This window comes from Anomalospiza imberbis, chromosome 5 (genome assembly GCF_031753505.1).
Source record: "Anomalospiza imberbis isolate Cuckoo-Finch-1a 21T00152 chromosome 5, ASM3175350v1, whole genome shotgun sequence".
Lineage (NCBI taxonomy): Eukaryota > Metazoa > Chordata > Aves > Passeriformes > Viduidae > Anomalospiza > Anomalospiza imberbis.
Window position 1 is genome coordinate 45,491,934 of NC_089685.1, and position 24,922 is coordinate 45,516,855.

Below are 24,922 nucleotides of genomic sequence, written 5' to 3' on the forward strand. Positions count from 1 at the left end.
CTGCTGGTAATCACTGAAACAGGTCTCCTGGCACACCAACGCACCACCCTAAGTGCAGCTTCTGTTAGGAGAATTTGGTTCAGTCTATGGCTAACAAGAGAAGTCCAGCCACAAGCCAATCCATCATCTCCTTCCAACTCGAGAATTTCTTCTTCCATCATCTCGGATCCCAGACTGTCTCTCTTCTACTTCAAATTAAGGAGGAGTAATATTTTACAAAGCCTTCGTTTCTCAGGAAAGGGTTAAAAGCTCAGACTCCCTGGACGGCTGATATCTCTGCCCAGCAGCCGATTCCCAAGGCCAAGGCTGGGCGCCTTCCCCCACCCTTCTCCTCCGCGCCGGCAAAGTTACAGGTGCCGTCCGGACTCTCTATCTCTTCCCTCTGGGGGGGGGGATGACAAAGACATCTCCGCTTCTCTCCACCCTTCCGTCCACAGGAGCTGGCTCGGTTCCAGTCCTTCTACCCCTCGGCTCACCTCGACCAGGCCTCATGGCTTCCCCTCCCCCACCCAGCCCCATGGCTGGGCAGGGGAGGTCTGCACAGCACCTTGACCGGAACCAAAGAGAGCGAGCTCTTGGGAGTTCTTGCTTTTAACCCCCTGTGTTCTCAGAGGCGTATCCCTATCTTCAGTGGTCACTTCAGGTGCCAATATCCAAACTTGACCACTGATTGGTTTGACCCAACTTCCTGAAAAAAAAAATCACTTCCATGTCAAACCACGACACAAGTCTAAGTTTCAAACTTTAAAAGGCCTCTTCTCTTCTCTCTCTTCTCTTCTCTTCTCTTCTCTTCTCTTCTCTTCTCTTCTCTTCTCTTCTCTTTTCTTCTCTTCTCTTCTCTTCTCTTCTCTTCTCTTCTCTTCTCTTCTCTTCTCTTCTCTTCTCTTCTCTTCTCTTCTCTTCTCTTCTCTTCTCTTCTCTTCTCTTCTCTTCTCTTCTCTTCTCTTCTCTTCTCTTCTCTTCTCTTCTCTTCTCTTCTCTTCTCTTCTCTTCTCTTCTCTTCTCTTCTCTTCTCTTCTCTTCTCTTCTCTTCTCTTCTCCATGAACTACAATATCTTTGAGGACACACTAATAAACTTCCTACCTTACATATAGAAATTCATAGGATACTGCACCTCCTTTTTATCCCAGGAGTTGGCAATCCTCTTCTGTTGCAAATTGTCACCATTTTGATGAAAAGAGTGGAGTCATGAGGATTTACATGAGCCATCACATTGAGAATCTTGACATATAGATATTTGTGCTTCCATTGCATTTTTACTTATTATATCACTTTTGTTTTTCTTCATGGCATGGATGAGTTTTTAGACTTGGTATCTGTTCAGTCTTTCCCTGAAATTATGGTTGGAATGTAAGAGTCTGAAGGCAAAACCATTTAACTTCCTGAAGTGTACAAAAGGTCTTTTAAACAAGAATTTTTCATTTTGGGAGACACTGAACATTAACCTCCTGAGCTTTTCAGTTGAAATTGGGCATATGTTGAAGCAAGAGCCAGGCCAGCATAACAATGTATGCATAAATACAAAAATAAACAAAAAAGGAAGGAAACGTGCTCAAACTAGGCACTTTCATGGTGTTTCACTAGTAATTATGGGTGCTTTTCCTAGGCATTAAAGTCAAAAGAGAAGGTGGTTGTGTTTGTCCCAGAAAACACATATCCTGTTCTCGAGATAAATAGCAGTACCTGGACAAATCAATATCTAACTGTAATTATACATGCTATAGTGACAGTTCCAGTTCCATGTTGCAAAGTGTAAAACATGTATTCCTTTGCTGAGTCCTCCGAAGTAGAGAGGAGCACCGTGAAAGTGCCTCCAAATAAAATACAACTTGGGTGGTACACAGGAATGCCAAAGCCAAACTTAGTACAAATACATAAAAATGGAAGCCAGACAAACCTACATTGCCTCAACATTTCCTTATATTCCAAATAAATCTTGAAAAACTATATTTTGAAGAGTGTCCTGTGGGACAGACAGAGATTGATAAGAAACATTGCATGTGCATTCTGGTTCTCAAGTGCTCATAATACAGAGCTTAATATTGCTGCAGGCTGATGTGTATGTTTCTCATCTGTGTCTGTTAATGTGTTGGGATTTGCACAGCCCGGTTTTTGGTAGTGGGGCAGCCACAGAGGTGGCTTCTGTGAGAAGCTGCTGGAAGCTTCCCCCATGTCTGGCAGAGCCAATCCTTGATGGCTCTGAAGATGGACAGACCACTGGTAAAGGCTGGGCCAATTAGAGATGATGGTAACGCCTCTGAAATAACACATTTAAGAAGAAAATCAAAACAAAGTAGCGCGAAGTGTTAATTCCAGAGAGAGAAGAGGAGGAGGTGAGAACGGGTGAGAGAAACAATATGGAGACACTGAGGTCAGTGGAGAAGGATGGGGAGGAGGTGCTCCAGGTGCCAGAGCCAAGATTCCTCTGCAGCCATGGTGATGACCATGGTGGAGCAGCTGTGCCCCTGCAGTCCCTGGGGATCTGTGGGGGATGCAGAGATCCACCCACAGCCCATGGAGATCCATGGGGAATGCAGAGATCCACCCACAGCTGATGGGGATCCATGAGGGATAAAGAGATCCACCCACAGCTGATGGGGATCCATGGGGGATTCAGAGATCCACCCACAGCCCCTGAAGATCCACAGGGATGCAGAGATCCACCCACAGCCCGTGGGGATCCATGGGGAATGCAGAGATCCACCCACCACCCATGGGGAAGGTGCCCAGGCCAGAGCAGGTGGATGCCTGGAGGAGGCTGTGATCCAGTGGGAGACCTAGTGGAGAGAGGAGGCCCTGCTTCCAGGCTGGAGCAGCCTGGCCTTGGAGGACTGCACCCCATGGAGGAGAGACCCACGCTGCAGCAGTTTTAGGAGGATTGTCTGCCTGTGGGAGCAACTCACGTTGCAGCAGTTTTGGGAGCACTGCTGCTCATGAGAGTGGAACCACGCTGGAGAAGTTCACGAAGAACTGTCTCCCGTGGGAAGGGATGTCATGGTCTCACAGGAGAAAGACTCCTCTGTCTGCACAGCAGAAGAAAACCCTGGGTGATGAACTGACCAAAACCCCCACACCCTGTCTCCCTGCTCTGTTGGTGGTAAGGAGGGAGGGGCTGGGGGAAGCAAAGCTGTTTTAAGGCCTTATTTTACTTCTCATTATCCACCTCTGATTTTGTTAGTAATAAAATCACTTTGTACCTCTAAGCCTAGCCTGTTTTTCCCTTGGAGTGTTTTTCTCCCAGTCCTTATCTCAACTCATGAAGCCTTTATTTATTTATTTATTTTTCTGTCCTCTGCCCAGCTGTGGCAGGGGAGGATGAGAAAGTGGCTGTCATGAGTGCCTAGCATTTGGCCAATGTCAAACCATGATAGTTAATTACAAAGATTGTAAACAGAACTTCAAACAGAACAAAGGACCTTGAAGGAACTTTATTAATGAGTGCGTCATAAAAGCAGAGCATAACCATGGAATACAGTTCCATGGTTCCATGACAGCCAAAGCAATCATCAAAATGAGTGTAAAGGGGAAGAAAGGGTAAAACCCCCAAAGAATAGCAAGTATGAAATAATGAAACATCAGCCTGAGGTGGAAGAAAAGTACAAATTGTTGGTTTTCAGCCATGTGTTAAATGGAAGCTTCATAGATGACTGTTTATAGACAGGAAAGAAGTTTTCTCTAAGATTTACCAGTTAAAAAAATTAGGGAAGAGGTATTTTGACATTCCTCTCTCATCATATGTCTGGTTGGAAGGGCAATGTGGGACATAATACTGTAAGTAGGCATTAGAAAATGCTGTGAATATTTACAATAAGCTTGAAAAATAATATAATTCTGAAAGCATTATAAAGAGTGATAAAATCTTTCTCATAAGTACTTTCTGACCTTGCCATCCTGCTGATAAAATAGTGAGGGCTTTTTGAGGTCACATACATAATTAAGTCTCATTTCTATCCTGGCAGTGCTCTTAAGAACAAACTTGTCTTTCTAGCAGGAAAGATCTCTAGTTAATCTTTCATCTCAAAAGCCATCAATCTGATGAGAAGGTATTAGCAGCTCTGACAGCTTAAAGCTCCAGTATTTTATCTGGTGTCTAAGGTAAATATTAACTATATTGTGTGAGGGGGAGCCCAGGAATATAGGAAGAGAGAACAGATTACTTATTTAGGCTTTTATTAATATTTCATAGACCATTACTACTGCTAGTTGCTGTTTATATGAAGGCAATATCTAGGGGTCTGGATTTACAAATGTCCACAGTGCTAGCTCCTCTAGGAGTGGCCAGCTAATATCCACATAAGCAAATAAAAGAGTGATTCCACTATGTAGAACCATGCCTGGAAGAGATTACTTAAGTAAAACACAATGAACAACAGTCAGGGGTTTGAGGTAATGTGTTAATAGGTTTGTCTGTAATCTCCTGAAAGTCCCTACTCCTGTATCTTCACTCATGAAGAAAATGAATATGGGGTACACTTGCCTGAGATACAAACACATTATTGCATGTGTTCTCTGTGAAAGTAAATTCTGAAGAAAAATTGAATGCCAAGATCGCTAGCTCTTTAAAAAGAACAGTCATTGCCTCCTTCACAGAAAAAATAAACTCAGAATATAAGGGGGAAATTTTCTTTTTTCTTTTGTTTTGAAAATCTACATATAATTGACATATGAAAACAATGCTGACATTACTATTTGGATTCTCTTCCTCAATTGAGGAATGAAGAGAAATCTGGCAGTGAAAACACCAGCATGATTTTTTTTTACTGGAAACAGAACAGCAAACCAGAAGAGAATTTACAGACATTTCTAGTAAGGCTGGCTTTACTAGGAAAGGAAACAGTTCACTGTGACAGGCAGTGAAGTGAAAAGGACGTCAGATTCTGTGAGCTGTCAGAAAATACAGAAGGAGGCATGAACAGCATGTGTGTGAAAGAGATTCTTTTGACCCATGATGGAGTCTGGCAAATGCTGGCTTTAGAAATCATAGTGAAAAACTACAATTCTTAACATACATTTTGGAAAATAAAAAACATGAGTGGACTATTTTTTAGGACACTTTATATAACCTAATTCAATAAAGAATTTAAGGGCAAATATAAATTATGGTGTGTGAGTAATCCCAGTGAAGTTAATAAGCCTGTTAAGTAATGATGAAGTGTTTGGTTGTATTGAAATCAGGCAACACACTATCCCATGAGAACAAGTCCTACAGCACTTCAACAGAAATAGTACCAGTTTCTTCAGTGGCAGTTCTTTGCAAAGTTAAAGCTATTCTTAGCTTTGCTGCTTCAGAGCAAACAGTCCAATTTCTTCCAGCTATGATCAGAACAACAGTAATTGAACATCCACTGTGAAACTTTACAGAGTTCAAAAGAAAAGCAGCTACAAAGACTTTGCAAGAGAACACAGAGAGTTAGTCAATGAACACTAACATGGATCTGCTTTCTGTGTGTTTAGCCAAGGACTCTAAATATGGACCATCCTTTTATAACTTATAGAGAGAACTCTCCCCAGCTGGATTTTTAGGGGTTTTGTTGCACTATCAAAATGTTGCTGAATTTTCTGCTCCGCATTAAATTAAGTTCTTTGTGGTTTTTTCCTATTCACAAAGTCATCTTTGTATTTTGATGGGAATAAGGAAACTGAATGGTTTCGTGTAGTAAATGGTCTGGAATAGACATATATTTAAATCATAGAATGACTGTGTTGGAAGGGAACTTACAGCCCATTCCATTCCACCCCCTGCCACAGTCAGGGACACCTTCCACCATCCCAGGTTGCTCCAAGCCCTGTCCAACTTGGTCTTGAACACTTTCAGCAATGAGACATCCACAACTTCTCTGGGCAACCTGTGCCAGACCCCACCAACCTCACAGCAGAGAATTTCTTCCTAATATCCAATCTAAACCTGCTCTCTGTCACTCTGAAACCATTCCCCTTTGTCCTGTCACTCCAGGCCCTTGTAAATAGTCTCTCTCCATCTTTCTTCTAGGGTCCCTTCAGGTACTGGCAGGGGGAATTATGTCACCCCGGAGCCTTCTCTTTTCCAGGCTGAACAATCCCAATTCACTTAGCCTTTCCTCACAGACTAGAAATCATCCTTAATTCTGATTGTTTCAGAAGATACAAAACACTTATATTTTAACAAATTTTATATATTTTAGTGCATTTATAATGAGTTATCAAACTTGGAGGCAGAATGTTTAATCAGTGTTCATTTAATAAGCATGAGTTTGTTTTTGAAAATAATAATAAATTTTTTAATTTCTGTAAAACTGTCAGTGAAACCACTGGAATATGGAAGTCTACATAGGTGCTTTCATTTATAAAATGAGAAGTTTTGTTTTGCTCCAGGGTAAAAGTTTAGGGATAATTTATTATGCTAGTTTTATCTTGAGGATTTGGCAAATTTTCAAGAATAACATCTTTCGTAGTTGTACTAAGTCGGTTCAACTTGTAAGCAGTCTGGATTGAGGTCTTAGCAGAGGCAAGCCAGCTTCCTAGGTGATCTGGATTTTCCTTGTAGGGAAGAGTTAACAGCATTTGCCCCACTGAAGTCAGTGGGAATTTTGCCAAAGATTTCTGTACAGCCAAGCTTTCACTTGTCTTTAGCAGAGCTATTAAATACAGTATATCAAATAAACGGAGATGAATAAAGGCATTGCTTTTTCTGGATTCATGTAAATGATTCTGTAAATGCTTTTCATATGACCTGTTTGCTGCAGGAGAGTTTACACATTTTATATAGCCCCCAAATACACCTATTTGAAAAAACCCTATTTTCTGACTTGCAATGCAACTATTACTGGCATGCACAAGTTAGATCTTCATAATGACAGCCTGTATGTTTGTGGAATATTTCAGATGTAGAGTACAAATAACTATCCAGCAAATACCTATATCTGCTATTTGGCTGGAAATGTGCCTGTACATTTCTAAGTTTGGAGAAAATATGAGAGCTATTCTAAACAGTAATGTTACTGTAATATAGACTACATAGGATGCTGCTTTGAAACAGAGGAAATAGAACTTAAATTAAAATTGGCCTAAAATACTTCATACCACAATCTTGGGAAGCTAATGGCTTAAAGTTGCTAGTTTCTAACAACTAACTGTTATGCACCTTGCTTAATTTTATGAAACTCAAAACATTTTACAAATCAGACTATCCCTATAGACAATATGAGGCACCAAGACGTCCAGTATTTGGCCAAAAGATGTCTCAGAAGCCAGAGAGAATGAGCTAGAAACAGGTTGTCTGTTAAAGTCTGCTCAAATTTGCTGTTATGCAGGCCACATTTCTCCTGGATAATTAATTCCTAAATATTTAAGACTTTCAGGGTGTGGGGGGTCATTTTTGTGAGCAACCTGGATGTCTTTTCTACCCCTTTTTGGTGTAAGTTGCTGCTGTCTGTCTGCATGCCACGTCCTATTTTCATACATTCACTTGGGGGCTGTTCTTCCCTCTTGCAGGAATGTCTTATTGACCCAATCCCAAACTCTATGACTATATGAACGAACAGTTGTGAGATCAAAGTCAAAATAAATAAGAGTGTGAGGAAAGGGTAGACTGGAAAAGAAAGGGTTAGTTGTTTCAAGTTCTTTTAGCCAGAACCTAAATTTTGTTGCTTACTCTTCTTCCAGAGCCCACCCAGGAGATAAGAAAGGAATGACAGAGTAGTCCCTGATAGAACAGCTCAATGTTATCCAAAACTTAGAGTATACTATAGCTCTCCAAAGACTCTGAGCAAGCCTCCTCATCCACAGAGGCTGTGGTTAATGATGGAGTACATACAAATGAAACTGCCTGTCCTGAGAACCACAGGGCACACACAGCATGGAACATGAAGCTCATTCAATATTTATATTTTGCAGCTGTACATAGACCTTCTGATCCATTCACCCTTACAATTAAAACCCAGTGTGTACAAATTTCACACACACCAGGTATCAACCAGTTTCTGTGGAATTGTGCCAGAAAATATGGTAAGTTTATAATATTTTTATTCTAAACAGTTTGCTACACTACAATAACTTTTAAATTCATGTTTATTAAGGTACCCTCTCATAGCCACTGCTCAGAATTGTGTCAGCATTTTGTTAATGGAAGCCACACTCCCTGTAAATAGTATTATTAACATGTGTTTGTAGAATCAGACCACCAAGAATGATCTTGGGTTCCTGGGACAAAGATATTCAGCCCAAGGCTGTGAAGTCTAAAAGATATGGCACATGAGTAAATAAAGTTTGAGAATCTCTGATAAGGAAATTGAGACTGAGGAAAAGAAACAGGCTATCTGTGAAACTGGGGCAGAAGGAGGAAATGAGTATACATGAATTTGTTGCAGAGTTTTATAAGTGTTCATACTCTTTCCACTGCTTGCTTACAATTAAACTGTTTTAAAGCAGTTTCTACTGATAAGATAAAGGTCTTTTGGCAAGCTGGAATTGTTTGCAGTTGGGTAGGATTGGTTCTTGTTTATTAGAACTATGCACAAAGGCTTGTAATAATACAGCAAATTCATAAAACAATGAAGAAAGAGCACTGAATAATGCAGGTCTTCAGTGACCATGAGGAAACATGGAAAACTACTCCTAGTTTGAAGCTAGTAGGCAGAACTGACTCTGGGATTTTATTTATTCAAGACTGAAATGTCTTATATTCATCTGTATATTTTCTGGTGCCCAAAGATAATTGGGTCACATACTCAGATATTACTTTTGTTTGACAAGGAATGGAGTTCAGATTTACCAGGGTTATCAGGAGGGTAAATGGCCTTAACCAGGATAGCCATTTACTTTACTGATGGATTTCCCCCACCATTTATAATGAGATTTTATTTAGACTGCAGCTAAAATAGCAACTGATCCCCGCTGTTGTTGGATTTGTGGAGGCTCCAACAGAGTCTAAAGCAGATGCCGTTGTCCCCTCCTACCTGTGTGTGCATGACTCAAACTGTTCTCCAGCTTATCCAAAGGATCCCAGCCTTCCTAGGGCTCAGGTCATGGAAAACACCTTGCAGATCCACCTATCCGGCTAGTTCAGTGTGTGGGAACATGAGAAAGTTTAGAAGGGGAAAGGGAATTTATGGGAAGTGAGATCTAAGAGACTGGGAGGATGCATCTCTAGAAGGAGAGGCAGGAAATGCCCCATGAATGTCAGATTGAATTATTCCTGAATTCTACAAATAATGCCACAAGGGAAATGACATAGATCATCAAAGCATTCCTTTATGCCCAGATAAACTCCCCTCTTGTCTTAGAAACAGTCCCCATACATATTAATGGACAACCAGTGTGTGTTCTGAGTGTCCAGGAGAGCTATATCTATTTCCCTAAATCAGACAGGAGAGAAAAGAAAATGTAGGCAACCTGTAAAAAAATTGATACAAACTCCAAAATGGGCAAAACCTCAACACGCTTTGAAGCAATGTTGTTGAAAATGACTCAGGGTTATGAGTCCCAGCCTGGAATATTTAACTGATCCGTGCAAAGTGTGAAAAGAGGTTTTGTCTGTGAGAAGTAAAGCTCTTGAAGATAAGCCAAGCCTCATCTGACAGTCTTTAGTCATTTGAAACATAGAGCCCAGGTAGATTCCCTTGTTTGGATACAAGCATCTTTATTTCTTGCAAATGCAAATGGCATAGTAGATAGTAGCTTGGACTACTGGCATCCATGTAATTATGTGTGTGTGTATATATATATATATATATATATATATATATATAATTTATGTATTTTTATTTATATGTAATACAATTTATATTAAAAACAGTCTAAATTTGGGATTGTTATGAATGACATAGTAATTATTCTAGAAGGAATTCCAGATCTGCCTTTAGCTACAAGATGCTATAACAAGCCTGGTGGTGGTGTCTGGGTGGGCCTCTTTGTAGGTGCAGTTTTGGACTTGTAGGGCAACAGAGGCTCACAACCCTCCCATTTGCTTTTGTTTACCTACTCTGGGAGCCATTTGGTATGGATGTTTCGTAGTTTGGGATTTGAGGATGGGATGTCATTGCATCCTGATTTATTCCAAATTAATCCCTGACAAGGATATGGACAGTGCATATAAAGTGGTACTACCCAAGGGGCTTTGATGATCAGTGGTGATGCACAAACAACTTCAACATGAATACAAGCCCAGAGAGCTATTAAAAACTATACTACATTGAGTTTGACTCAAAATAAGCAGCAATTGTTATCTGTAATGACAGTAGCCATTTCAAAAAATAACCAAGGATTACTGTGCATCCATCTCCGAAAACTGTGCTAAGTTTCTTTTTCTTTTCGTGCTCCAGGCAGGAAATAAGCCAAATGTCAGTTGTACCATGCTCATACTAGTGTTTGGAGCTAAGCTGAGTGCTCATTTGTATTCCAACAGCCATGGATTTACCTACATTAGAGTTTGAGATCTTATATTTACAGAGGGAGACAGTAAGATCCACATGAATCCTCTTAATCCTTGTGTGTCTGTACCAATCAGTGATGTATTCTTCCTATTAAGTAGGAAAAGAGGCCTTTTTATGCATCTTTAATGCACCACATAACAAGAGCCAATATATAGCTTCATTTTTTGCTATAGGGCCCAAGGAGTTTCTCTTTGCAGTTACAAATCTACAGTTAGATTTAATTTCTAGATGAGTCTATTAAATTCCTTGCAACGTTCTTCCTGAAAACAGGAAAGATAATGCAGTTTCATTTCTCTTTCTTTCACTCAATTTCTGGGAGAGATAGGTGGAGTGGTAAAAAAATCAGGCTTTGGGAGCTGCAGTAAAAGGGATGAGCTGGAAGGCACAACAGCTGGGACTTTGTGTCAGCTTTGTTCATTAGACAGAGGTCGATGCCCTTATAGAGACTTAATCAGGCCATCTCAAGAATTCCTAAGTAGCCAAATGGGAGCTGTGAACCTGCTGCCATAGATGGCTGGATTTGATAAAGTAATTCTAAATTCTTTGTCAATCTACTTGCATGTATCTACCCTCAACAGGACCCTTGGAAATTACTTGCCCAATTATTTGTTCATTAGACAGAGGTCGATGCCCTTATAGAGACTTAATCAGGCCATCTCAAGAATTCCTAAGTAGCCAAATGGGAGCTGTGAACCTGCTGCCATAGATGGCTGGATTTGATAAAGTAATTCTAAATTCTTTGTCAATCTACTTGCATGTATCTACCCTCAACAGGACCCTTGGAAATTACTTGCACAATTATTTGTTACGCTGTCATTACTCATTAATCTGAGCTTCTGCAAATTATTTTTATTCTTCTGAAGTAGAAACAAAATCCTCAATAAAGAATTTGTTTGTTTTAGAGCTACACAAAAGATTACACAGCCTTTACAAACAGATACAAGAAAAAAAATGTTGTTATGCAAAATGTTCCCTCTCACAAGCCCTTGCTTTCCATTGACTCCCAGAACCTCTGGATTGAGCCTGCAGTGCATGGCTCAGCTCATTACAAAACTTGGGGTCACGTGTAATTGGAATTAGAATTGGTAATTGGAATCACATGTACTTGAGGCCTCTCAATCTGACTGTAGGTGAGAGTGCCAATTTATAGTGGAAATGTGTATTAAGCAAAAAACCCCACCCCAAACCAAGGAAAAAAACTATTGTCAGATCTGCAGATGGCCATAGCCATAATGTTTTCTAGAAATACCTCTTAAACTTTTATTTAAATTTGCCTCATTTCTGGTATAGTTTGCGATAGCAAACTGAATGGGAACAAGGAATTCTTACTCTGGAGTAAAAATGTCCACACATGGTGTTAATCAGGGTAACTCCATGTGTGGACAGGCTATTATGTATGACTCTACACTGTTTTAGGCATGCTGGGTGAAGTTCTTTCTATCCACCTTTAATCAATTAGGGGAGGTTATAATGTAGAGTGAAATAAGGCAATATTGAACTGAAACCAGAACTACTATAGAGGGGATTCCTCTGGTTCAGTAAACTGGCACGAATTTTAGACAAGGTGTAATTTTTGTTAGGTGTCTCTCCCAGCTGTCTGATACATGAAAAATGGTAACTTGGAGGTTGGAATGAAACACTGGCAAGGTCCCACTGTAACTGATGTAAAATCCTTTTAAACTGAATTAGGGCATTTAAAGAAGACAGAGTAATAGACATGCTTATGTAGAAAATCCCCCAATTAAAATTCCCCCCCCCCAATAAAATCAGCCATCTGTCCTTCTTCCACTTTTCCAGCTGCCCCTTCCCAATAAAATAGAGAGAAAACCAACCAAAAAACCCATCAAAAACAACAAAAGCCACCAAAAAAACCAAACCAAACCAAACAAAAAACCCACCCAAAACAACAAACCTCCCCCAAAAACACCTTCACAAAAACCCCAAAAAACAAAACTAAACCAAAAAAAAAAAAACCAAAAAACCCAAAACCCAAACAACAAACCAAACAAAAAACAAACCCCAGCAGTTAAAGGAAGACAGTGTGGGCATTTTGAGTGTGGATGGAGGTCAGTTCTTGGATAACTCTTTCTGCAGTATATGTGGGAGGCAGCACCAGAAGGGCGTTGGAACCAGGTTCAAAAGAAACAAAAGGAAATGGCCCTTCACACAGCCACTGGTAAGTCCATGAAACCAGCTGCCAGAGGGTATTTTGGATGATAAAGTTTTACAAGAATTCATGAGGAGACATAATAAATACCTGGAATAGAAATTCACTGTGGGCTACTAAGTACACATTTCACTGAGGAAATGCTCCAAACTCAAAGGAACTGAAGGCTGGGGGAGTAATTGTGACATTTATCACGTGTGTTTTCCTTATTCATGCTCTTTCACTACTTTACAACTGTGGCTGAAGACAGGCTATTGAGATAGCTGGACTCTTGGCCTTATGGCAGTATTTATGTTCTTGTGTTAGAAAAGTACAAATAACTTAGTGTGGAGGAGAACACACAGTTCAACTCTTACTGCCTTAAACACACTTTCCGTTTGGATATTTTGAGAAGAGATACTCAAAAGTTGCATTATTGAGTAGTTACAAGAAGAATAGCCCAATCAGAGTCCACGTGGCACAACCTGCAAGCAAGCAAACACACAATGACTTCCAGCTCTTTGTTTGTGTAAAATCGAGGGCAAAGTATACAGCTGTGTTGAACTCTGTGTGTGTTTCCATCTCCATTTGCCTGCAAATATTATCCCTCTCATTATCTGAAAGATCTCAGCAACAGCATTGCCAACTGGGTCCTTTGACCACTATCAGTGTTTGTGTTCCTGTTTAAATAAGATAAGTAGGTTAAAAAAAAAAAAAAAAAAAAAAAAAAAGAAGATGAAAAAGAAGGGAGGCGAGAGAAAGCAAAGCTGCCTAATTTGGGTTGAAATTCTTATCCTGACTTCTTAAGAGTAGGGGGAGGGAATAAGGGATTTTTATTTTCCCCTCTGAATTTCACTGAAAGATTCTAAAATCTCTCTCCTTTTAAAACTCGTATTTGGTTGACAAAAGCTGTATTGGGGTAAAATCCACGGAAAGACCTAGAAGGAGGGGTTGAATATTTCCCCTTTAGAGGTTAAACCTCTGCTAGGTGGTTTCTTTTGTTTTATTTTGCTTTGCCTTGCCTTTGTTTGTGGTTTTCTCCTACTTGGAAACGAGAGAAGTCGCTGCACTTCTCTTTCGCAGAATTAGTCACGTCGGCCCGAGGTTCACGCTGAGGATCTGCCGCTTTCCGAGCTCAAGGGAGTCACTTTCAGAGCTTGTGGGGGCGGCGGGGTATCAGAAGCAACAGGGTTCGTGCCTCCGAGCTGCGGTGACGGCTCTGTTCTGCCGAGCACTTGCGCGCTGTATAATTAAGCGGGCAGGCACTGAATTAAATATTTGTAAAGCCCACCGAGCGGGGGGTTCCATCCAGCTCTTTTCCAACCGGTCTTAGGCGGCTGGGATAGCAGCAGCAGCAGCAGCAGCAAGCGAAAAGGGAGAGCCCACTGGACGCCGCAGGCTAGCCGAGACCCATTTCGGAGCGAGCGCTCCCCGCCGATGGACAACCTCGGCGGGGCCCGGCCGCTGCGGCTGCTCCTGCTCCTGGCGCTGCTGCCTTCGCTCCGGGGACAAGGTAAGTGCGGCAGCGGCTCCAGCCCCCCGAGCCGCCGCGCTCTGCCCCGGTCGGACCCGCCGACGGCTGCGGGCTCCTGGGGACGGGCTGCGGGGCTTCCCACCGGGTCCCCCGCGCTGCCGGGGGATGGGGCCCCCTTCTTCCCCGTGTCCCGGGACGTTCCGGGCAGGCTTTAAAGCGCCGCTGCCACGTCCAAGTGAGTAGAAAGGCGTGGTGTGCACCGGCCCCGCCGCTGCCCCCGGCGGTCCCGCTGCCCCCGGGCAGGTTCGGTACGAGGCTCTGCCGGACGGGACGGGCTGTGCCGCGGGGAAAGGGTGAGTCGGTTTGCCCGACGGACACCCCCACCCGGGATCCAGCGCAGCTCGGTGGATATCACAGGAATCGCGACATGTCGGGGTGGCCACCGCACGGTGCCCCTCGTCCCCAGCGAGAGAAGCCCGGCGGTGGCACCGCGCGAAGTGATGGGTCCGAAAGCGGCGGGCAGCAGATGCTGACCCCTCTGATCTGCCGGATACACAGCAGCACCCGAAAAGCACGGGAAACTGCTCCAGCAGTTAAGTGGAATCCCAGAGGAGAGGGAGGAATAGCGGAGCAAAGGATGCAGGCTTTTTGGAGACAAAACGTGGAGCATTTAAGAATGATACCGTGTGATGTGGTTGCTGTTGAAAACAGGGATCTGGATCCCAGCCATGACTCCTTTTCCATACTGCACACTTTTTTCCTGATCTCTTAGTACTATCCGAAGAGAGGATGTGAACTTGATTAATTCATTGTAGAAATCTCATGCAAATGTTAATTTGTAGGAGATGACAAAGAAAGTATTTGTCCTATGGTGATAATGAATTTATCACAGCTAACAGGTAAGTGACTTTTCCATTAGAGTAACCCCAAGAGGTCCATTGAGGTTTCATTACATTCTGGGCAAGTACTTGGAAACACATGGTCACTGGCCTAGGCAGACGAAAGCCAGTGAAGTAAATAATTTGTTACTATCACAGTGTCTTGAGTCTTGGATTTTCATATAGCAGAGCACTTGTCACAGATATCTGTCAAAATACCTGCTTTGATAAAGAGATTGTAGTGCTCATTTTAAAGAGGAACAGAATGAAATGGTCAGAAGACCAGCATTCACCTCCAGAATCAAAATAGCTCCTGCTTTGCCTTAGACAACAGAGTACATCAGCAAATATGTTGTTTTGATGTGTCACAGTGAGCAGACATAGTAATTTTAAGCATTCAACATTATTGTAGAACATGAATAATTTCAGTTTGTAACCTCTGTACATTTAATCTTAGTTACTGGATAACTTTTCAGAAAACTAGAAGTCATTAGATCTATAAGCTCAGTTTTAAAAAAGTTTTTTTTAACACAAAAATTAGCAATAAAATATATATTAGAGTTTGATTTCCAAATTAGAATCCATACTCTAATTTGATGGAGAATTTCTGTTTCTTAAAACTTAACAGAACACTGGATAAAATTAGATTTAAATGTCTGAAAGCAGGTGAGGATCCTTGCTTAAGAGATCAGCATTTAAAGAGTAGACTTCGCTTGGGTGAAATAAGTAATGAATATTGAATAATAATTTTAGAGGTAAATTAAGTAATTACATGGTGAAATCATGTTGTTGAAGTCTTTGGGGCAGAGCCTGTGCTCCCCTGAAGGTCTGGAAGGAGGGGCCTTGGAGCAAAGAGGAGTTCCTATGTGCTATAGAGATACAATTGCCAAGTTACTAGGATAGTGTATTTATGAAATACAGTTTTCTTCTAAATTTGTTGCCATCAGTTTTCTTAATTGCTTTCCCTTACTAATGAATCATCAAATCATCAGTAGCTCTTAAAGTCTTCATTCTGAAGAAACTGAAGGGACTGCCTTCAGGGGAACTGCCCAGTGCATATTAATATAGGGTCTGTACATCATTCTTTGCAAGAGTAAGGATCTTAAAACTATAAAACAATTTCACGATACAACTTTGTTTTACTGCAAACATTGCCTTACTTAAGATGTATCAACTACCATAAAATGAAGAAGATGAATTCCATCACCATGGCCAGTCAGTGTATTAATAGTTCAATAGTGTAACTCTCTCTTTGGCACATCTTGGTACTACAGGCACAGTTTTAACTCACTAAACATCTGGAAGCATGTCTATTCAGGGGAAGCTTACTGTTGTAATAAAAAAATTGTTCCACTGACTTTGTGGAATGAGTTTTATTTTAAGATTATGATTTTTACATCTGCTTTTATAACAGTACATTTATAAGAAGTATATGGGTGGAGGTAGGACACATAAAAGGCTAAATCTGTGCTTTCTTGTGTGTTACCACAGATAAAATCTGCCCCAAAAAATCACATACTACCAGTTCTAAAACATGAGTGCTATGTCTAAATTAGTTTTTAGTTGAGTTTTTAGTTGAGTTTTGTTTTGAAGCCATTTTCAGAAGTGACATCTTATTGCAATCAGGAGAAGAGCAAGATGTTAAAGCTCTTTGTTTTTCATCTGTGTAATTGAAAGCAGACGTGTTAGTGAAATCCAAGAGAAACCCCCATAAACCAGCTTATCAAGTTACTGCAGTATATTTATATTGTTCTGCGAGGTTTCATGCATTATCTGAGAGTAGGGCAATGCATTTTCAAAAGTTATTTATTTGTCATCCTACTTTAGCCCATTCTTCAAATTTCATATCAACTTTACATGTGTTTTCAATAAATAGTTGTGTTAAGACCAACTTGTTCTACAGTACTTCTATTACTCTTTTCTGAAATGAAAGATGGGTTTTAGCCCTCTGGGACTTGACTGAAATAGTTAACTGGGACTATGAAAGATTTTGAGTTTGGGTTTTTGAGTTATGGATACTTCTAAAGAAGTAGGTGGTAAAATGAATTCAGTAAGCAGAGAATCTGGGTTTACTTGATTTGTAAAATATCTGTAGAGAATAAAAAGGGATGAAACAGAGAAGGCCAAGAAAGAGAGAGGTGAAATCCAAATAAAATAACTTCAGGGCACAGACAAGAATTTCAATGGTAACACAGTGGGTTAGTAGGAAAGAGATAAATGAACGAAAGCTTTTGTGAAAATGTAGCAGAAAATGATGGTTGACTGTTACAGGAAGCAAAGAAAATGACTGAAGTTAAAAAATAACTGCAACCAAAATAGGCAGAAGTTTGTGAGCACTCTGGAAGTGTTAGGCACTTGTGTTTTTGTGTAGATTTGATGGAAGGAGATAGGCCAGGAGTGAGATTTTAATAGTTAAGTCATCACACAATTAAATTGGGAGGTTGGATAGCATTGCTCCAAGATAAGATGTAGAAGTAGAAGCAGAAGGTTGAGAAGATTGCAGGGTAAGAAAGAATAGAAAAATCGTCTGCAAAGAAATCCATGAAGAAATTGTCAGGAGCAAGAGAGAAAACATAAGAAGAAGACACAACAAGCAAAAAGCCTAAAAATGAGAGAAAAAATCAGTACAGATCAGTGAAGAGCTCCAAAAAATGGCTAGAATTACTGGCCATAATATTTTGTGAATAAAAATTAGCTTAGAAATGCTCAGAATAACGGAGAAGGATCATCTACTAAGATGATATACTGGGTGATTTAAGGTGAGAGAGTGTACTGTGAGGGGGAAATTGTGACAGTCACCTGCATGTTTATCAGACTTGGAAAGGTTACTTGTCATTTGGTGAGCCAGAGAACAGTCCAGAACAAATTGTGTTGAAAATCTTCTCTGATCAACAGGATGCAGCAGGTCTTAAGCATCTCCCATGTTTGTACACTCCTCAATATACCAACAAATCTTCGGCTGAGGCAGTTCATTAAGTTTCTTCTGTTCACATTTTAAAGCAAGCAACATTTCTGTTTTCCCCCAGCACTAAGGAGTACTTAGTCTCTGATTTGTACCTATTATAAACTACTTCAGACTTAAAAGTTTTGAGAAATTGCCTTATGGATTTGAAGTATGTGCTGCTGTATCTTAAGAAGAAAATAAATATCAAGATTCTCAGGGATTTTCATTCATACTCTTTTTAGTTAATCAAATTACTGTTACATTTTAAATCAAAGAATGCTGATGTAGTTTTGGGTACTGAGTACACAGGTATAGGAAGTATATATAGCAAGTATTGTTTTCTGGGTTATGGAAGCACCACAAATGAGTGATGCTGCACAAGGGTGCAGTATGTTCCCCAACAAATGGTTTGGTTTAGAGTCTAGTCAAAATCTGGATTGACACTTTAATCTTAGAATTAAACAAAGCAATACTAGAAAAGATCTTTTTTATCACTGCGCAAGTGTACAGATGTAGAAATATTTTGTATAGTGTATTCCAGCTTTTTAGGGTGTTTCCAAGGATTTATGAAGCTTTGGAAAGATCTAATGTACAAATGCTACTTGCGGTACATCCATTGGAAATACTGCCACCTTCCAGCTTTGCTTTTGTCACTGACTATATTTCAGGTACTGAGTACTTCTAATATAAATGCTTAGTAAGAGAATCTGGGAGAGATAGATATTGATTTGCGGCTCAGTATAGATAATTGTAAAATTAGGAAAGTCTCATGTAAGAGTTCTGGTAATGTTTTCTCTAAAATGAAACCTTCCCTAAAGAATTGTTACATATATGCAAAAAAAGGATCTGTATTTTCTTCCTGCTCTGTTAAGTCTGTTGTTCCTTCCATACTTGAACCTTGACCCATTGTGCTATAAATTTTATTCCATCTGCTTAGTGTTTCCTGACTATTCTTTAAATATGGCAATACTAGAATATGAGAATTTTTCATCCTTGTCCATAATTTTTTATATTCAGCAATAAATATGCTGCCTACAGACTAGATATATTTTACTTTAGCAGTATATAAAAGCATAGTTATTATTAATTTTCTAGTCAGATGAAAATACAGAAATCCCAGTGTGAAAATGTTTTTCCTGTAATCATTTTACAGGAATAGCAATAGAAATAGAATAATTTTATGGCAATAGAAATGCTTGAGCATATACGTTCGATATTCTGAGATGTGCTACTCTGTCACATTCTTATATCCTTATTTAAATAGCTTTATTTTGGATATATACATATACTTGGACTCAATCCAAAGCTCTTTGAGGTCTACCTAAAGACTGTCATTTTATTGCTGTACTTTTGGGTCATGGCCTTTATACAAATGAACAGGGCTAATAATAAATTAATTTCAATACCCTAAATAAAAATTTCTAATCACACACTTTTTCATTATTTGAAATGAGAAATCAAGACTAAAATTTGCTCTTAAGTGAGAATGCCCTATTTGGCATTTTTCCTGTGAAGTTATTTCATTATTTTCATGATTTTTTCACAGCGGGGAAAGTGAAGGGCAAAGTTTAGCATGCGTTTGTCAGGCAGAGCAGTTGCAGTTCTTCCAATTATGAGTCTTTTTTTGTATGTCCTTCCATGTCATCTTGGTGAGTCTGGGTTCTTTAGTTCACCTGTGTCCATCAGAGCTGTGAATGCTCCATCTTTTTTCATGTTCTTGTGAGTGTGTAAAGTCTGGGACAGAAACTACATGTTCTAAGCTGTTTACACAATGCTGATTCAGTGGACTCCAAGTTTCTCTCAATACTTTCATATCTTCTAGAAATTTTCAGAACAGTCTTTATTCTTCTAGTCCTAATGCCTTTTGATCTTCAGCCTTCTCATGGAAGCCCAAAAAATAACCTGTCCAGAAAATGAAAAAATAGGTATTAATTTGTTCCCAGAAAAGGCATCCTCAGGGAGCAGCAGTCTTCAGGTACACAAAAGGTCGGGTGTATAAGAGGTAATAACAAAAGAATGACTTGAAATGCGCTTTTGGAGTGAACAGTGAGGTAATATATTATCAAAAAATTTCTGTTGTTGCTGAATGAATGAGATCTTGGAGCACAAGAGCACATTGCCTAGACAAGTTTTGGAATCAGCCTCACTCAATACCAATTTTAAACAATTACATAGAACTCTGCCCACAAGTGACTGAATTTTATCAGGTCTCCCTGAAAGTAGTGAGTAAGACAAGATAACCTCCTGAGGCCTTCTATATCATTATCTTTTCTGACATTTTGAGATACAGACAGAAATATATGTATCTAAGGTGCCTTATTCCTGCAATTGATAGAGTTGTCTTTTCTAATTTTTAGTAGCCAGTTGCCTACTTTTAGGAAGATTCTTTTTAGACCCAAGGCATAATAAAAGGACACTAAGGACATAATGGATGTTGCACCATAGCTTTGCCTCTGTCAGGCCTGTTCTCACAACCAACTATTGCCATGGAAGGTTTTAAGAACTTGTTTTGTAAACAGCACACAGATATCTCACAGCACAGAATGAGGTTTGGCTGTATCTGAAAAATCCCCCTAGTTGTGTGATGGCCATTGCTGGTGCTACCAGAGTCACATTCCCAATAAATGAGTATTCTCCAGAACTAAAAAATTTCCAGTAAAATGTTGGCCGTTTTCAAACCAACCACAAAACACACTAACATACCAGGCATTTCCTTTAGGGTGCTGCTGCTTTAGTTACTGTGTTAACTGGGTTTCTTCAGTGATTTCAGCTGTCCTGAAATAATCACACTCAGCTGAGAATCCATCTGAAAGTAAAGGTTCAAACTCTTTAAACATGTTTAGAAAGGATGTAGTATTTTTTTAGCTGTATGTGAAGTGAGTGATTGTCTATCACACCGTAAAGCTCCAGTATTTCCCCTCATACTTGGAGGAGAGAAGCCCAAAGTCACAGATCCTCTTTGAGGGACTACAGCAGGACAGGAAAGGGACAGCTGGTGAGGAACACAGCTTTGCATCCTACAACATATATGTTGGAGAATTCTTCCTGGCCCCTGCTGCTGTGGGTGTTAGGAGAGAGGGTGTCCTGGCTCCAAGTTTTATGCTTTTATTAAGAAGTTCAGGCTGCCTTAGTCTTTAAGGGGGCCTGTAAGAACAACTGAGTAGAATGACCAAGAATATCTTACTGTCCAAAGATGACTAGTGCCACAGTTTAGCTGTGTCTGCTCATTATACCCCATCAGCCTTTTGGTGTATTTGATGAACAGTCTTGAGGTGAACCAGCTCTCCTCTACAGAAAACGAAAAGCTTCTATTCACTTTGCTTCTTTCTTTTAATGCAAAATGGAAGAGAGGCATCTTCATTCCAACTCCATTCTGAAGAGGTCCATTACATACTCACATTGTCTCAGATGAAGAATGATAATGCTCCCCTGCTTTGCTCCTTTACTTCTGGTTCAAACTATTTGTTTCAGGGAATCATGGGGCCAGATTTTCTGTTGTACATCTTTCTCTTTCATGGTTTCAGGTCTCCTTCACCCTTTCCCCTACTCTGTGTGCCCAATCCCTAGGTTTACACACAATATGAAGATGAGTAAAGCTGTATTTGTCTCGTTAGTTACCAGTTGGACCTTTGAAGTCAGCTGGCTTCCCTCTTGTCTAAACATGTCTCTAGGTCTATTCAATACCTTAAGTGGCCAGCCAGAGTGTGTTTGTATTGCCAAATAGAGCATTTCCACAGTTTGTTGTAAGAAGAAGGAAAAAATGAAGAGTGCACATCCCAGCTGCCAGCACTGTTGTCCCTGCTACAGAAGCAGCTGACTCTGTCCACCTGATAACAGACCAGTGTCATTGTTCAGGAGGAATTAATTTGGTATATCAGACGAGGCCAAGCACACTTTGTTTGCCCTGAATGTAGAGCAGAGAGGAGCCTTGGTTAAAGGGATATGCCGTTGCTGTAGTTTTGTGAGAATGCAGAAAGGGAGATTGGAAGACAAAGAATGTGACTCTGAGTATTATGTGACGCTGAGTATTATGGCTGGCCAATCTGTCATTCTGATGATCAAATTCTGTAAGTAGATTTGGAGTTTTTTCCAGCTGGCAATTAGATGAATAAGCATCACTAGAGAGAGATGGATTCTGGACAGGACAAGAGAGGTTTTATCAGAAAGGTACACAGTGACTGTTGAAAGTGGTTTTCTTACTGGAAACCTAAACCAGTGTGTGCCTGCTGTTAATCACAAGTTCCAAAAATTCTGCATGACACACTGTTACTGAAACATGTTGGATTAGTGCTGAGCTCTCACAGAGTCTATCTGTTGCCTGTATCCTATGCTGAGAAGTGATGATCATGTTTTGTTTTCTCACATTCCGCAGTGATGAACCTCTTACAGAGTAAACTGAGTGAATGGAAAATCTGCCTCTCACATTTTGCAAACATAATAAATTCATGTGCTTAAAGGATTATAAGCATCTTAATAAGAAGGTGTGATTTTGACCCCTTGACCTGGACTCACTTCCAAATCTATACCCAACTACAGCTGTTTATGTGGCTTGGGAAATCAAGGAATTTGAGGGTCACATCATTGACTGCCCTGAAGAACAGGCAATCCTAACTGGCACTGGCTTGGCGAGCCCACCTAGGCTCAGGTGTCACTTTGGTTTGGTTTCACCATCAGGGTGATAACTGTTCCATAGATGAGCAAGTAATGAGCAGCTATCCAATCCTGGACTCTATGTAGGCCTTTCCAATAGAGGCAACAGTGGAGAATAGCTGCTCTTGTAGGTTGTTACCTAAAAAAAAAACCTCCCTTTTTGATGTAGCTGGAATGCTACTGCTATGAAATTTATCCAGTTCTTTTTACTCCTGCTTATCATTGGCACAGGAAACAATTCAGGGCTTCTCATTCCAGGAATCATGCTTTTGGGTAACGTTCTTCATCTTATCTTTCTTTTGCAGAAAATATTCACTGCAGCAGCTGAATAAGCAGTTATTGCAACACAGAAATCTAAGGTTATGCAGATATTAACCTCATTTCTTGCTTTGAACTCCCACAAGTTATGGCAATCCTGTTAAAAAAATATTTTTTAAAAAACATTTTCTTGTACACATCATGTCTGTGTAAACATAGTTTCGAACCAGCATACGAATGCATCATGTGCACATAATAGTTGAATATTTTTGACCTTAATTATGCCCTATCTGATAGATTTTCTTCATGAGATCTTTTGTAAAATTAGAGAACTTAGTCCCAGCTGTGTTTTTGCTGTCTCCTTCCCAAGACTCCTGAAATATCTCTCACAATCCAACATACACCAGGTATCCACTAGGACAGGCATCCTTGCTGTTACCATACTAACAGAGCTCAAATTTTGGACGCCCTGCTGCACATACCTTTGTACAGGAACAAAGTAGTGATAAAGCTGCATTGGATTTTGTCCAAAATAAACCTGGGATTTTCTGAACGAAACAGTAAGCCTGCAAAATTACTGTATTTGATGAAAAGGAAGTTAACGTGCTCCCCTGTTAACAGAACTCTGGTTTATCCTCATATTTTTCTGTCTTGTGATACCAGAAAGCTGAATCAGTATTCCTCAATTTTACAAAATGGATCTGACACTGTGTTCTTGCATGTTGCAACTTTCCTGTAGGGTTTCTCCCTCCAAATAAAATGGCACATTTAATCTGAACACAGATGATGTCACCAGCATTTCCCATGACAACTTTGTCTTTAGGATGCCTGAGATTACTCTGGCTGATTTGCTTGAAACATTGTGCTCTTGGCAAAATTGCTGAAGGAGCTCCAGGTTCAGTGGAGCAGTACTGTTATTCCTACTTGATCATCGTTGGCACTGCAGGTCTGAGGTGTGCCAGGAGCCCACCAGCTGAAGTAAGAGACATGTGGTTACGGTCAAGGAAAAAAAATCTATTATTTTCAGTGAGATTCCTTGAGATGTCATAATCAGAGTAGTTTCTGCCTTCTGCTTCCTACTGCCTGATTCTTTGCCTGCCCTGCAGTACCAAGTCATAGTTAGGAGAGGCTGCAGAGAGGCCACAGCCCCTCTGTGCTCTTGGTCCCCTGAAGAGGGTGCAAGAAAGCACAAATAGCCTCAGCATGAACTTTTTGCACAAGGATTTCCATCTGGGAGCCACATGAATGTGCACATGTGTACAGCTGAATCAGCAACAAAACTGGAGCTGGGAGATGGTCTGACCTGTTTCTAAATACTTATTAGCAACGCTTAATGCCCAAATACAATCACTTCCAGTGCAATCACAAGTTGGCACCTAATATGTGAGACACATACTTTGATTTTGAAAGAGTTGGGATTTGCCCATGAACTACAGTTTTTAAGCCAAAGTGCAAAGCAAAGAGAAAATATTTTTCACTGTTTAATTGTTTACGTTCCAGAAGAATGGCCTTGAGGGTGGAGCGCTTTTTTTACTGCTTGTTTTTCACTTCCCTCTATTCTCAGGAGATGTCTGGCAGGATCTTTAGAGGATATGAATTGTGATGTCACCAAAATAATGGGCCTGGACCACAGTTTTCCTTCAACAAACTCTCCATGATCCTTCTTTGCTTGGATGCACTCCTTCAGACAAGCTTGCTTAGCCTGCTTTAAATTCTTGGGTTATTTTGTTGGAGTAGAGGTGTGTTGCCAGGGCTTGGAGGGAAGAACTTGTGTCCAGAGCCAGGGATTGTCTTTCTGGCGAGGAACTTGGCTAAAGACTCATTTGTACAAAGCCCTGCAAAAACCTGCAGCCAGCTCCGCATTTCAGTTAAATGTATATCATTTTTCAACACATTGAAGATTGATTGCAGACAGCAGCACTAAAAATAAGGTTATTTGTAATCTTTTGTATGAAATTTGATGCATATGATATTTGTCAGCAGGAAGGCCTCAGACAGGGTCCCTATGCCCAAAGAAGAGCTCAGACACAAATGCATGGATTTCAGGCAGAGCTTTATTTATTAGACTAGTTTAATCCAAAGCATTATAAATTGCACTTAGCTTTCAGTCACTGGAATGAATTCTGGACACACTGAGGGATTCACGAGAAATATTGCTTTGC

At 40.4% G+C, this 24,922-nt stretch overlaps 1 protein-coding gene and 1 long non-coding RNA gene across 7 annotated transcripts in view; both read left to right on the forward strand.

The window, feature by feature from the left end:
* Nucleotides 1-3,273: 3,273 nt before the first annotated feature.
* On the forward strand, nt 3,274-10,460 carry LOC137474145 (uncharacterized). Of its 3 annotated transcripts, none has more exons than XR_010999176.1 (5): nt 3,274-3,586; nt 3,993-4,096; nt 7,472-7,582; nt 7,874-7,984; nt 10,300-10,460. It is a non-coding gene; the product is annotated as an uncharacterized lncRNA (long non-coding RNA). The 3 variants fall into 3 exon arrangements; XR_010999177.1 differs by having other exon boundaries at nt 3,274-3,535; XR_010999175.1 differs by having other exon boundaries at nt 3,274-4,096.
* A 2,255-nt stretch (nt 10,461-12,715) lies between these two features.
* Nucleotides 12,716-24,922, forward strand: part of FBLN1 (fibulin 1) — a 75,971-nt gene continuing 63,764 nt past the window's right edge. The window contains exon 1 of one of the 4 annotated variants that reach the window (XM_068190454.1): nt 12,716-14,069. In XM_068190454.1, coding sequence (XP_068046555.1) covers nt 13,994-14,069 — 76 coding nt within the window. In that variant the 5' untranslated portion in view covers nt 12,716-13,993. Of the gene's footprint in view, nt 14,070-14,794; nt 14,930-18,432; nt 18,521-24,922 lie in introns of those variants that run through there. The other 3 variants (XM_068190451.1, XM_068190453.1, XM_068190452.1) reach the window with 3 other exon arrangements.